Source organism: Candoia aspera, chromosome 7 (assembly GCF_035149785.1).
Source record: "Candoia aspera isolate rCanAsp1 chromosome 7, rCanAsp1.hap2, whole genome shotgun sequence".
In the NCBI taxonomy this organism is placed as follows: Eukaryota; Metazoa; Chordata; class Lepidosauria; order Squamata; family Boidae; genus Candoia; species Candoia aspera.
Window position 1 is genome coordinate 15,709,606 of NC_086159.1, and position 13,700 is coordinate 15,723,305.

Here is a 13,700-nt window from a genome sequence, read left to right on the forward strand (position 1 = left end):
TCCCTGATCAAAGGTTTTGTGTGTGAATGCTTGAATGAGCAGGTGCTGACATCAACAGGCTTGCAATCCCACAATCCAGTCCTCAGTACAAGCCATCTAGGCAACCTAAGCAGTTTTGTCCAAGAACCTGATTAGAATATGGAATGGAATGGAATCCCAATCCTCATTTTGAGAACTTAGATCAGTTCCAGGACCCTGGTTATTTTACCAGAAAACGACTCTAGTAAGGCTAGGAATGACAACCCAAGTCTTTTCACCAGAATGGCCAGTTGTCAAGTTCTGTTACCACATATGTTCTTTCACCTCTGAATTTGGAAGTTAGAGTAGGGCAGGTACGGATCATATCTGGTTCAGCATTTACCAAGATTTGGACAAACTATTTTAATATATTTGGTCAGATTATTTTAGTAAATTTTAACATATTTTAACATATTTTTCTAGTACAGGAACATCAGCTACGCTAAGAAGCAACATAATTTTCTGGAAAAATCACTATCAAGCATTCTCTATTTGAATGTCATAATTAATTCGTCAATAAAAAAACAAATTAGCAAAATATTAAGAGCTTCTTTGGTTGAGGGTAGATTAGAATCTGGTTCTCTCCACTTCAAATCCAAGACCTTAACCACTGAACCACCCTGGATCTTATTTAGAAAAAGTTTTTTCAAAATGGTTCAGGATTCTGAAAATACATTGTATTATTTAACTATGTGGTTAATGGTATAAAATTAGTTAAACTACAGCTGGCAAACCTGGGCTGCTGATCTGTTAGAAATCTTCAATTCTGGGCTATATTTTGGTGATTGCTGAATGTTTGCAGCCCAGATCTAGCAATTCTGACATAAACATTTCCATGTTAGGTTAAGGCCTTAAGGAAGTTTTCAACAATAATTATTATTTTATAGGTAGCAGTTAAGAACAAGTCACTAGAGGGCAGTATTATCCATCTGTGCATAAATATGTGCATTTTATCTGAACCTTTTTTTTTTCCTAGTCTGCATAAGCAGTTTTTCCAGTATCTTCAGCTGGTTTGGCCAGAAAAAATTAATATATTATCAGAGGAAAGAAAGAGAAGGGCCTTGAATTCAAAATGGACTATCAGATTAAACAAAGGAGCCAATTCACCCTACATGTGTTCCATGCCACCATTTCAGTTGAATCAATCTTTATTAAAATATATTGCATGATTGATTAAGCTGTCATCTAATTGCCTTGTCAGTCATACTATATCTGTTGAGTGAATAGGAAAGCAGACAAATGGGGGGCCATTATGCATTGGACAATTGCGTTTTAGAATATGTGCCTTCTCCACAGAGATTTGTGATTGTTTCCTGCTCCCTACCATGACCTTGGCTGATCTTTTAAAAGCTAATCAGGAACAATCTGATTAGTATTTGGATGGGGGACTGTAAAGGTTGGAGATGGGATAAAAAGATCCAGGAAGAAGCCAATGACAAATTTTCTGTGGTCAAGAAAATTACATGGGAGTGTTTATGTAATTACCAGGAGTCAAGCTCAATTCAGAAGAGATTTTACCCTTACTGTTTTAAGAGAAAAAGCCTTAATAACTTGTGGTTGGGCAATTAGAGAATGCTCCATTTGGCTGTTAATGAAGGAAAGCTATATATGTCATAATTAAAAATAGTATGTCAAGCATTAAAAACAGAGCTATCATACCTCGGCTATGGAAAAAATGAACAACCTTAAAATGGCAGCAAAAATAATTTATTACAGAAAATAATTATTTTCTGCCACCTAGTGGGTATCCAGATTTCTGCAGCCAGATACAGTTAACTCTACCTTATTAGACATGGTAGGAGGGGAACTATGTCTATGATGGCAAAAAATCAGAAGGCATCTGAGAGCACTTTTTCCAGCTAACAATAGTTTATTAAAAGGCATATGCTTTAAGCTTAAAGTGTACTGTATGCCTCTTAATCTATTTTATTTAAAAAGTCAGAAATGATGCTCCCAGACTCCTTCTCATCTCTAGCTTATTATTAAAAGATAGTATTCCCCAATATTATCAAAACATTTGGGAAATTCTATGGTAAGGATCCCAGAAACTTAGGAAGTTGTCAGAGAATGAGGGAGCAGCAAAAATGTCTAACATTTGCAAAAAAATCAACCTTAACGTTTCATGAAAAATAAGTTTAAAGGAATCAAATTATGTTTGTGCCCTCTCCCTTTCATTTGTTTGCCTTGGCATAGAAGCAAAGTTTTGTAGTTAAACTTTGAAAAACAAAAGTTTGAAAAACCATCCCCTGACCCAGCCACCTTAGTATTTGATTTAACTCAAAATGCATGTGTTTAAAACAAGGGGAGAGTTATTAATATGAACTGAAGGCTTGGGATTGGTGAGTCTATAGGTCAGTCCTTCCAACAGCTTCAGGACAGGCCTATTGACCCATCTAGCAGAGAAAAGTTTTTTCTAGATGTGTAAAAGTGCCTAATCTCAGTGGCGGGGAGGCTGTGCTTCCTTTCAGTGCTACAGGCAACACTTTAAAACAGTGTTTTTTTAACTCCAGCAACTTTAAGAAGTGTGGACTTCAATTCCCAGAATTCCCCAGCCAACAAACTGGCTGGGGAATTCTGGGAGTTGAAGTCCACACTTCTTAAAGTTGTTGAGGTTCAGAAACACTGCTTTAAACCATCAAGCGTAAGCATTTGCACCCAGACTGAAGCCTTCCAGACAAGGACTGTACCCTGGCAACAAGATATCAAGATTATGGGGAACTACCGGGTTCCTCCACCTTAACGTACATGTAACAATGTTGAGTCTTCTCTATTCTTTGGGTCATGAGTTCTCCCTATATTGATTATCTCATTTGGCAATGTCTTTGGGAGTTGCAAAGAATATGCATTTTATTTCCTAGAGTAAGATTAGTGTTGCAGGGAGTTAGGTTTTTTAATTAGTTGGAAGAGTACTTTTAAAAAAAAATGACTAGAGGGAGGAATCAAAAACCAAGGTTAGAGGAAAGCCGGAGCGGTTGCTACTGGCAACAATCCTGCGCTAACAGCAATCGGTGCTCGATTGTCGGGTCTCCTTATCGCCCGGTTTTGCGATCCCTTGCGGTCGGTGGAAAAGTCGTCGTGTTCCATCGATTTTTTGGGTTTTGATTAGTCGTGCCTGCTCCGAACTCGGAGAGTTGTTTTTCTCGGAGGCAAGATGGCTGCGTTAGTGGCTGGGGCTGCCCCACTGGGCAAGGGGCTGGACATCAGCTTGGCGGCTCTCCAGCGGCACGACCCCTACATCAGCAGCATCTTGGACGTGGCCAGCCAGGTGGCGCTCTACACTTTCGGGCATCGCGCCAATGAGTGGGTGCGTGAGTGAGTGTAATCCCGGGACAGTGGTGGGGGAGAGGAAGTGGAAGGAAGACGGAATAAAGTAGCTGTTGCTTTAAGTCAGCAGCCTCGTTCCCGTACCGTAAATTCCATAGTACAGGAGCGAGAAGAGGGGTCGTCTTTCAAGCCTTTACGTGGCATCCACTCAAGCGGGAGCTCCCGTAAACTCTCTAAACGATTCTCCCGTCCCTTTTAACCCGAAGTCGTCTTTCTTATTCGAATTTGCTTTGCATACGTTTGGGCAAAGACCATTATGATCCCTGCCCTTTTACCGAAACGGTTAAAAAGAGGAGCGCCTTCTTCCAATTTAATTCCGTTTTGTTCTTTGTAGGAGGCATTTGGCTGTTCTCTGCTGCCTAAGCTTATTTTAAACGGAACAAAGAGGCGTTATCTGCACAAGGTGTAAATGAAGCACATGTCAATTTTGCTTGCAGAAACCCTTTTCTTGCATCAGGGAGCACTTTCTGCTGATGAACCCCAGAGATCTGCCAGCAGAACTGCCCTGGCTGCCAAGATAAGCCGGAGAGAAACTGGAATAAGGAGTGGAGTGGGGCAGCCTGCCAATGGAGGAGCAGCCAAATTACATACCACATCCAACCTCCCATTCAAAACAGAGACGTATCCACAATCTAGCACCAAGTTAGAAGAGTATGAGAATATATTAAAACAGTTTAAAAAATAATTGATAATATGGATGGTCCAAAAAGCAAGGCCCAAATCCCCCCATCCCCATTCCCGCAATGATAATAAGGTTATGGTGCAGAACATTAGCCAGCCTGCTGTTAGTGCACATGGCTTTGGTCGCCTAGAATGGGGCTGCCCAAGTACATTGAGGTTAGTGACCTATGACTGGGATAGGTGATTTTTAGCCGGCAAAGAGGGGAGTGCCAATAAGGGAGCTCCTTATGGCAAAATTCTTCACCGCGCATCCTCAGTAATCAAGTTTGGGCTAGAAGAGAGCCCCAGGAAATGCCAGAGTTGAAGGCTGGCCTGGGAAGTAAAAAAAATCCCCATTGTGGAAGGTTTCTTTAAAAATTGATTATGTGCCATCAAGTCATTGTTGACTCTTAGTGACCACGTGGATAGATTTTCTCCATGACGAATCCTGGAAGAACCACTTCCATAACGCTGCCAAGAAAACTGTGCGGTGTGTCCGCATACTCACTGGGAGCTGAACTTGAGCTGAGTTGCTACCAGTAGCAGCAAGCAGCAAGCTTTCGCTTCAGGTTGCTTCCTATTTCCATGTGATTGGAGGAGAGATCATAAACGCTTTATGTAAGGATTGCCTATCCTAAAACACCATCAGACTCATAAGCAGGATCACAAAGATATCTGATTTATTAAAGAATAGTATGCAGGATCACAAAGAAAGCTGAGAATGGAAAAAGCGTGCCAAATGCAAACTAAAAACCCTCGGTACAAACGAGATCCCTCCCCCCGTAGAATCTTCCCAGGCTCACAATCCCAGGTGCTCCTAACGGCTTCTGATGGTCCACAGGAAAAGTCCTTGAGCAGAGCACATAACCCAAACACATTCCATTGAAATGAACACAGATACAGAGCTTGGCACAAGGTTTCACAGCAGCAGCTCCCTCCCAACAGAAACGTGCGTCAGCACCATGGCATGTGAAACGTTACGATGTACAGTGCACATTGAAACAGTGAACATGACACATGTATCTGCTAGGTAGAATACGCAGCCGTTCCTCCCCGTCCAGAGGCATTGGCAGGATATAATGAAATTATATTTTGTCAAAATAATGAAAGCAACATCATGCTGTTGCACCACCCCTTTTGTCTATCTGTGCTACATCATGAAGCACATACAAAACGGGCAGAGCTTGTGGGTGATGGAGCAACACAGCTTTTGTCATCTGTGTCTCTTTTTCTCTCCCTTCTATCAAAGTGAACTGACTGGATGAAGGGATAACCTTGTTTCCGGCCAATCTGCTCGGAAGGGTTCGATTCTAATTTGGAATTAGTTGCTTTTCCTAGCCTTGCCTTTTCAAAAGAATTACTTGCAGCAACCCTGCCTAACCAGGAAAAACTAATTCCAAATTAGCAATAAATAAACCATAACACGCCTATATATTAACACTGTTCACTTGTTTTGGTGAAGCTGTTTTCAAACTGATCTGAAGTTTATAGGTCATTGCATATATCTGGCTCTCCTTTCAGTGTCTGTTTATCATTAGCAGTTTTATACCACCTTTTCATGTAAAATGATTCAGGTGGTATTTGTGTTGATTGGTGTTGCTGTCTCTTCTGTTTAGTGATCTTTTCCTTTTTTATTTTCTTTAAGTGATCCTTTCCTGATACATTCCTTGATTCACCACTGCACCAAACTTGTGTTTCCTTATTCCTCTTCCCTTTCTGGAATACATAGAAGATACTGCATGCTGAATCCCAAAATATGACTATTGAGTGTGATTACATTACAATCTAATTATTTGTGCTTTTTTGGACCCAGCATATAGGATCACTTGTGCATACTTATTCCAGAATCCAGAATTAGACAATATGTTTGTTAGGACTGACCAAAATGTCACAAAATAGGGAGTCATCTGTTGAAAGTTACATTCCTGGCATAATGTTTGAAATCATATCCAGGATAGGAAAAAAGCAGATATTAATAATATATCTATTATTATACCATATATGAGCTGTAAAGCTCTGGGTGTTCTGTAGATGGCAGCAAAGATACATAGTTTTCTGTATATTCTTGCTGACATCCAGAGATACCTATTTTTGCAGCCCTGATGCAATATCCCTACTCTATATGTATTGCTATATAGATTTTTTTTTTTTACATAGCTATTTTCAGGATAGTGGTAATACTAAACTAAGACTAAGCACTCTTTGTACAGGGTATATAAAGATGCTGGTATCCATACTAATGCTTTTAACCTGCTAATGCTTTCTACTTTGCTCTGCGTAGTCTTTTTACTTGCTTATATTGATAGTTATTAGGTGAGGCTTTATTAAAACCTTTTTAAATCACTGCACAGACTTATTTATACCCAGGAAAATAGATTTCTGTCTCTTTGTTAATATATTTTAGTGGTCAGATACCCTTCATATTTTCAGAGCTATAGTTCGTGGTTTGTCAATAGAAGTATAATTACATTGCGTATAAATTTATTTTAAATTTAAAATATGGGGTAGGGACCAGTTGCATATTTTATGACCAGTTTTGTTAGTTTCAAATTCATGGCACTTTTTCTGATGCATTTTAAAATCATATAGGTAACAGATGTCTTGTCATGATTTATATAACAACAATAAAGCATGCCATATAGGAACTCCTTTAGGGTACTGTGAGTTTAAAATGGTAATGAAAGTGTTCTTAGGAAGTTTAGTGTTTCCTGTTGCTTGCTTGAGTATAGATGGTCTAAATATAGGACACCAGCCACAAATATTATTATTCAGTAAAGGAGACACATTTTTTTCCTCAAAATTTGAAAAAATGGCTGTTATCACAAAATAATTAAAACCTGTCCCTAATTCTTCCTAGTAAAGAGAACATTTCATTTTAGAACATATACTCAGCACAAAGGTTTTAAGATGGTGTACTGCTGGGGGCAAAAATATATGTTTTGAAAAATGAGAATTAATATAGAATACATTAACGTGCCAAAAAGGCAGCTATCACCTACTGGTGTAAAAACACAAGTTACCTGTCTATATACTTTGAAATAGCTTGATTGCATGTTTGTATGATATCACTAAAACAACTCTGCATTTTGTATTTAATTTTAGGAGAAGACTGATGTGGAAGGAACACTATTTGTTTATACAAGGTGAGACCATTAAAATGTTTTTCCAATTAGAGTTGTTAAGTCTTTCCATGCTCAAAACAGAAGAGAAAGAGCGAGGGAATTAATTGATTGAATCAGCAGTTACAAATTTTGGAATATTATTTTCCTCTGGTGTAGCTATCAAAACACCCAAATAAAACACGCTCACATGGGTGTTAATATGATAAATCAGGAGTTTAAAATAACCTGCTCAGCAAATTTATTAAACCTTGGAAGGGAGCCCTTCACTCTCTCTCCTTTTAGAAAAATAATAAAGTTGAAAGGATAGGTTTCTTCCTGGCATTACATTACAGATAGTGGAGGATTACATTTTTGTTGCCTGTTTATTTGGTTGAACTTCTGCTTGTTTGAAGGCCATGCCAGTTAGTAGAGGGCCCCTACTAACAACCCAGCTCTCCTCAGCAATCTTTTGATGCTGTCATGTCATGAGAACAATCTCTTTCTTTGTTTGAAGTCAGAACTCTGCCTCCAGTCAGGGAAGGGGAAAGTTAAGGCTATGAAATCTGGCCAGCAAAAATGAGGACAGCAAGGAATTAATTTTCTGTGTTCCTTTGCTGACATCTAGTGGTCATCCAGAGAGTTACCGCCCATATGTTGTACTCTAGGGCAGTGTTTCTGAACCTTGGTAACACTAAGACGTGTGGACTTCAACTCTGAACTGAGCTGAAGTCCACACATCTTAAGAGTTGCTAAGGTTGAGAAACACTGCTCTAGGGAAACTGCTTCTAAGATCATGCTAATACCCTTAACTTCTGTGGGTATTTTGCGGCTTCTTAAGCAGATAACTCCCCTCCCCTCTGTAAAGCTCCTGCTACTATGATCCAATTCATTTATTTCATTATGTTTGCAATGAACATCTAGTGTGAGTGGTATGGTGATAAAAGGTACCCCCACACACACACATGTAAGCAGTAAGATGTTGCCCCCCCCATGCATGTGAACGGCTTAAAGTGCCCTTGTAAGAAAACGTTCACTGCAAGCTGAATTGACCCTGAGTGGCGACAGGGAGGAATCAGACAGGGACCAGTGGCCCAGTAAACCAAATTGTTTCTATTCACTGACCATATCTCAAAGATAGTATGGCTAGCAAGCTGACCTAGTAGGAAGGAACAAGTAATAATCAGGAAATAATAAGGAAATCTGTATCTGCATACTTACACATAGCTACACCTTCTCCACAACAAATAGGAATTTTGTAATAAATATAAATTAACAATTTATTCTAGTGGTGTTTTGATTTAATTCCAGTTCCGCCAACCACATGTTCTCTTGGCATCTCCTTTTGGCCCACCTACTCACTCCTTTTAAACTGAATATCTGCATATATATATATATATATATATATATGTGGAAGTGGTATTATTAAAATAAATAAATGGCAAATGTGGTATTTTGTTTTTATCAGAACATAGATTATATTTCCAAGAACTGAGAATATACTGCAAGCCACTAGGAGTTTTGGGATTGCAATGATTAATAATCAAAGGAATGACACCGAATGTTTAAGAGTATCTGAATTTGGCTTCTCATGAACATCAGCCTCGAACTTATTTAGCCTGGAGTGAGCAGCTATATTAAATCTAATAAATAAAATAAAATAATCCCCATCCTGTTTGCTTTGCATATGGAGTGTTCACAAATGAACATTTGTAAAATTCACACATTTTATTCTTGAAAGATAACTGGTTCAGTGTGTTAAAAATAAAAGGAACGGCGATGACAGATTGTATCTTGCAGCTGTGGCTATTTGGATAATTAAACTGGTTTAGAGATTGCTGCTGCTAAAATTGAGGGGGAAAGAAATGTGCTTTAAAATGTTAAAAGTTATCCTATTGGAGGTGACAGTTAAACAGACTGAACAATCTGCAGACACGGCAATGCCTTGATTGTTATTGTGTTTGGTTTCTTTCACTTCCATTTTTGTTTCATTTTTTGTTGCCTCGTTTCATGTATTGTACATTCAATCTCCTGGCTCAGAATGTCCTCTGGGACTACCAACTTGAAACACTTCCCAGATATTTATCCTGATTCTTTTCAGAGATATTAAATTTAGGTTCAGATTAGAACGTACCACTAGGTTCGATTGCTATGTGCTGAAAATGTAACAGAAAAAAAGGAGAAATGATGACAAAGCATCTAGAGAATGAATTTATTTTGTATCAGCTCTTGTATTAACATAATAGGGCAGTTGGCCTGCAATCCTATAAGCCTTGGGTAAGATACAAGGCTTGTTCTAAGTAAAAGCCATAGCTTTATGCTTTGTATGTAGAGAATCAATAAACTGGAAGGAGACTTCAGATTATGAAGAATAAATCTGGGGACAATGCAACATTCAACTAAGTTTATAGAACTAGTTATTACTCTGCAAAGCCTTTGCTAGTAATATGCACACTCTGCTCTTTCAGGGTATGCCACTAATATTTATATAATTCCAAAACAATATTTAGGTCAATTTTCAAAAAATACATTATACTGAAGAAGCTACCTTCTGAAAGATGATTCAATTATGATATAAAACCTGAAGTAGTTGGGAAAGATCTTAATTATAATTGGGAGCATCAGTTGGGTGGGCCAAAAAAGTCAAGATGGTGCTTGTGACTATATGACAAATGTAAAAAAAAAGGGTGGAACTTTAATCATAAGGTCATGGTCACCATCTTTTTTTTTTTAATCCCCTGTGACAGAATGCCTCGCAGACCTCAGGAACAGAGAGAAGGCAGTAATACCGTTATAGTCTCCATTAGTGTTTGCACCCCCACAGACTCAGAAGTCCAATCTTCAGCACTTTTGAATTCTGGGGTGACTGGTAATTTCATAAGTGGGGCTATTATTCAGCAATTGGGCTTGCAGGTACAACCACTAGAAGGCTATGCAGGTGGAGATGATCAGTGGCAGGACCCATCCTGCACATACAACTCCTTTGTAGTTGAGAATAAATGACCACAAATAATTCTTTCATCTCTATTTGTCTGCTTCCTTGCACATCCCAGCTGTTTTGAGCTGCAGACTGGCCACAGACACATACTCCTGATATTCACTGGGAGCAAGGGATTGTTTATTTTCCTCACAACAATGTCAGCACCATGTGTTGCAGGCATTGTACCCTTCCCACACTGCTGCCTGAACTCCCTTCAATACCAAAAAAGTGTGCAGATTTTGCCTAATATTTTGGGGGAAAAGGAAGCTGTACATTGGGCATATGATTAGCAGTCTGCTACCTGGAGCCAGATCCCAGCTAAACAACGATATCCCATGTCTACTTAAGAGTTGGTCGCTATAAAGGAGTTTCTGGATAACAATCTGAAGAAAGGATTTATTTGCCTCCTTGCACTTCCTGAATCTACATCATTTTTTTTAATTAAAAAGAAGATAATTTTTCCTTGAGACCAGTTCATGACTTCTCAATTTTCTGACCATTAGAGATTATTGCCCACTGCCTCTTTAGCTTGGGTCTGCTGGACCACCTTCAGAAAGCACATGTTTTCACTAAGTTGGACTTGAGAGCATGAAGGAGGACCATGAATATTTAACAGTCTTTGACACTTGTTATGGCAAGTTTGAGTACAGAGTAAGGCTTTTTGATCTAGTTAATTGCCCCATTGTCTTTTCCAAATTCATGAATGAGATATTCTGGACAAATAAGTGGTAGTTTACCTGGATGACATATTGATTTATTCAGAGGATCCTTGTTGCATCTGCTCATGTTAGGAATGTGTTAAAGCACCTATGCAAATACAGGCTCTGTGCAGCTGATCTTCCTGCATAGGACTGTATGAAGAAGGACTGCAGATGGATCCCGCAAAAGTGCAATCCATTCTCACATGGCAGACACCTAGAAATGTTAAGGATGTCCAACTCTGAGAGTTTTGCCAGCTTTTATGGGTGCTTCATTCCTGATTTTGCTGAACATATACAAGACTACTAATTCAACTTTTGCAAAACAATGGCAGTTTTAAAGGTCTATCTACTCAAGAACAAGCAGCTTTTCAGGGTTTGAGGCTTGGCTTTTCCTCCCACCCTCTGCTCCACCATTCGGATCTCAGCTGCCTCTTCATTGTGCAAAGTGATGCCTTGAATTATTTGAGCTTTGGCTACATTTTAGTCAAGACTCCTCCTCCTGACTGAGTGGCACTGTGATATCTTCTATAAAAAAATTATTGGCAATAAAAGCATTTTAACAGTGGAGGTATTTACTAAAGGAATTGGCCCATCTTGTGCATAGCTGGATAGATCACAAGAATTTGGAATGTTTCCAAAGGCTCAGACCCTCACCTGGTATTAGATCAGGTGGGTGGAATTTTTCTCCCACTTTAACTTCATGTAGAGAGCCACAAAAAAATCCTTGGAGAAACTATGCAGAGATGGCTTCAACAACATCTACAGAAACAGTTTATAGAGCCAGTTTGGTCTAGTGGTTAAGGTGCTGGGCTAGAAACCAGGAGACTGAGAGTTCTAGTCCCACCTTAGGCATGAAAGCTGCCTGGGTGACCTTGGGCCAGTCACTCTCTTTCAACCAACTCACCTCACAGGGTTGTTGTGGGGAAACTAGGAGGAGGAAGGAGGATTAGTTATGTTCCCTGCATTGAGTTATTTATAAAACTAATAAAGGCAGGATAAAATATAAATAAATAAATAAATAAATAAATAGATAAAATAAACATGCCTTAAGCCTGGAAACCAAATGTTAGGAAGTATTGAGACTGGCTCTGCCCTAAGTCTCTTGTATATAAGAGGGAGAACGCAGTCAGTCTTTTGAAGTTCTGTTACTATAGTCTATCAATAAATATAATTCCAGTCAAATTTATGGAGTCAATTTCCTGGTCTGGTCTACGTTGGACGGCTGAAACTTTTACGTTACTGCTGTTCCTAGCTCACAAGATAAACGTCCAGACTGCTCTGTTGTGCAAGCCTCAATTTGATGTTCTTTGTCTGTCCCTTCCTACCACAATCCTGAAGCCTAGCAGTTTTGGCCCTCTTTCCTGGGAAGGGATATCGTTGAGGCATTGGGGGCGGGGAATGAGGCAGGCAGTGAATTCGTTAGATAAGATTTACTTATAACAACAGGACCCCTATGTCAGGGTTCAGACAGATCACTTCCAGGGAACCACATAGATTGATTCTTCTCCTTTTTTCTGTGGCTGAAGAATTTATTCACAACGGTCATTTATATGTTCCTCTTCCCCTGTGGGAAGAGGCGTTGCAATTTAGCCATGATAATATGTACAGAAATAACCTTGAAGAAGGAATGCAAGAGCAGTAAAGCCCTCAGAAGCCCTAAATTCAGTCCTGAGGAAGAAGGGGTGAGAAAGAAACTCAGGTGGGATAATCTTGAGTTTCTTCCTTACCCCGTCCTCTTTCTCAGGGTTGAGCTGATGTACTTAACTGCTCTTGCATTCCTTCGAGCTTACCTCCATACTCTGTACAATTAAACTGCAGGGCATGAGGTAGTTTTTGAGACATTGCATCTTCTGGTTAGAGATTTCTGGTAGTCAAGGGCAAGAGAAGATGTCAAATACTACTTTTCTTCATGTCATGTCTGTTAAGGGCCAAGGCTGTCTCTGCTAAGCCTACCAGTTTGCTCCAACCATTACTTTCCACCATTGGACTATGGGACACAGTTTCTCCGGATCTCCCAGATGTGCAGAGTTTTATGACCATTCCACTGGTAGTGGATCTGTTTACAGAGATGGCTCGTTTTATTACGTGTAAAGGGCTACCATCTGCTCCGGAAACTGCATAGCTGTTTCTAGACCATGTTTTCCAATACAGGGGCTTAGTTAATCATGTGATCTCATCTCATGGCTCTCAGTTTACATCTCGGTTCTGCAAAGAACCTTTTCAATTACTGGACATTAATATTCATCTGTCATTGGCACATCACGAAGAATTGAATGGGAAGATGGTGCGGAATAATGCAATATTAAAACAATATTTGCATTGCTAAATATCCTATCAACAGAACAGTTGGAGTGACTTGTTGCCATTTGCAAAATTTGCATATAGCAACTTTGCATTCCTCTATTGGCATGTCTCCTTCCAAGCAAATTATGGCTTTCACCCACACTGTTTACCCTCCAGACTCCTGCCTCTGTTCTTTGAACTTCTGATTTTCCCCAAGAGAGGCCGGCAGCACAGCTCACCTTAAGGAAGCAGCTAGATTTGGCTACAGCTGTGTATAGAAGGACAGCCAAGGCTTATAGGACAGAGAACACGAGGACTGCTGGGTGGGGGGGATTTGGTATGGTTTTTCAATCTGCTTCTATGTTCCTCCCATCAGTCCAAGAAACTCAGCTCAAAGTTTATTGGCCCCCTTCCCTGTGAGGGCTCAAATCAGCCTGGTGGGCTTTCATTTGCAGTTGCCCACTATTGTGAAAATACACACAATGTATCGCTGCTTTCTCCTACAGGAAGAGCTCCCTGTCTCTTACATTCTGCAGCTTCCCTTCTTCCTCTGGTTCTGGCTCAGGAGGAGGAGGAATATAAATTATAGTATATTCTGGATTTTAGACACAGGAGGAGGATACTGGAATATTTAAA

General features: G+C 39.6%; 1 protein-coding gene across 2 annotated transcripts in view; it reads left to right on the plus strand.

Moving 5' to 3' along the window:
• The first annotated feature begins 3,163 nt into the window (after positions 1 to 3,163).
• Positions 3,164 to 13,700, plus strand: part of DCP1B (decapping mRNA 1B) — a 46,832-nt gene continuing 36,295 nt past the window's right edge. For both annotated transcript variants that reach the window (XR_010068351.1, XM_063309200.1), the window contains exons 1-2: positions 3,164 to 3,322; positions 7,105 to 7,145. Coding sequence is in view for 1 of the 2 variants with exons in the window: in XM_063309200.1 (XP_063165270.1) it covers positions 3,170 to 3,322; positions 7,105 to 7,145 (194 nt within the window). In the remaining variant the exon portion in view is untranslated. The remainder of the gene's footprint in view (positions 3,323 to 7,104; positions 7,146 to 13,700) is intronic.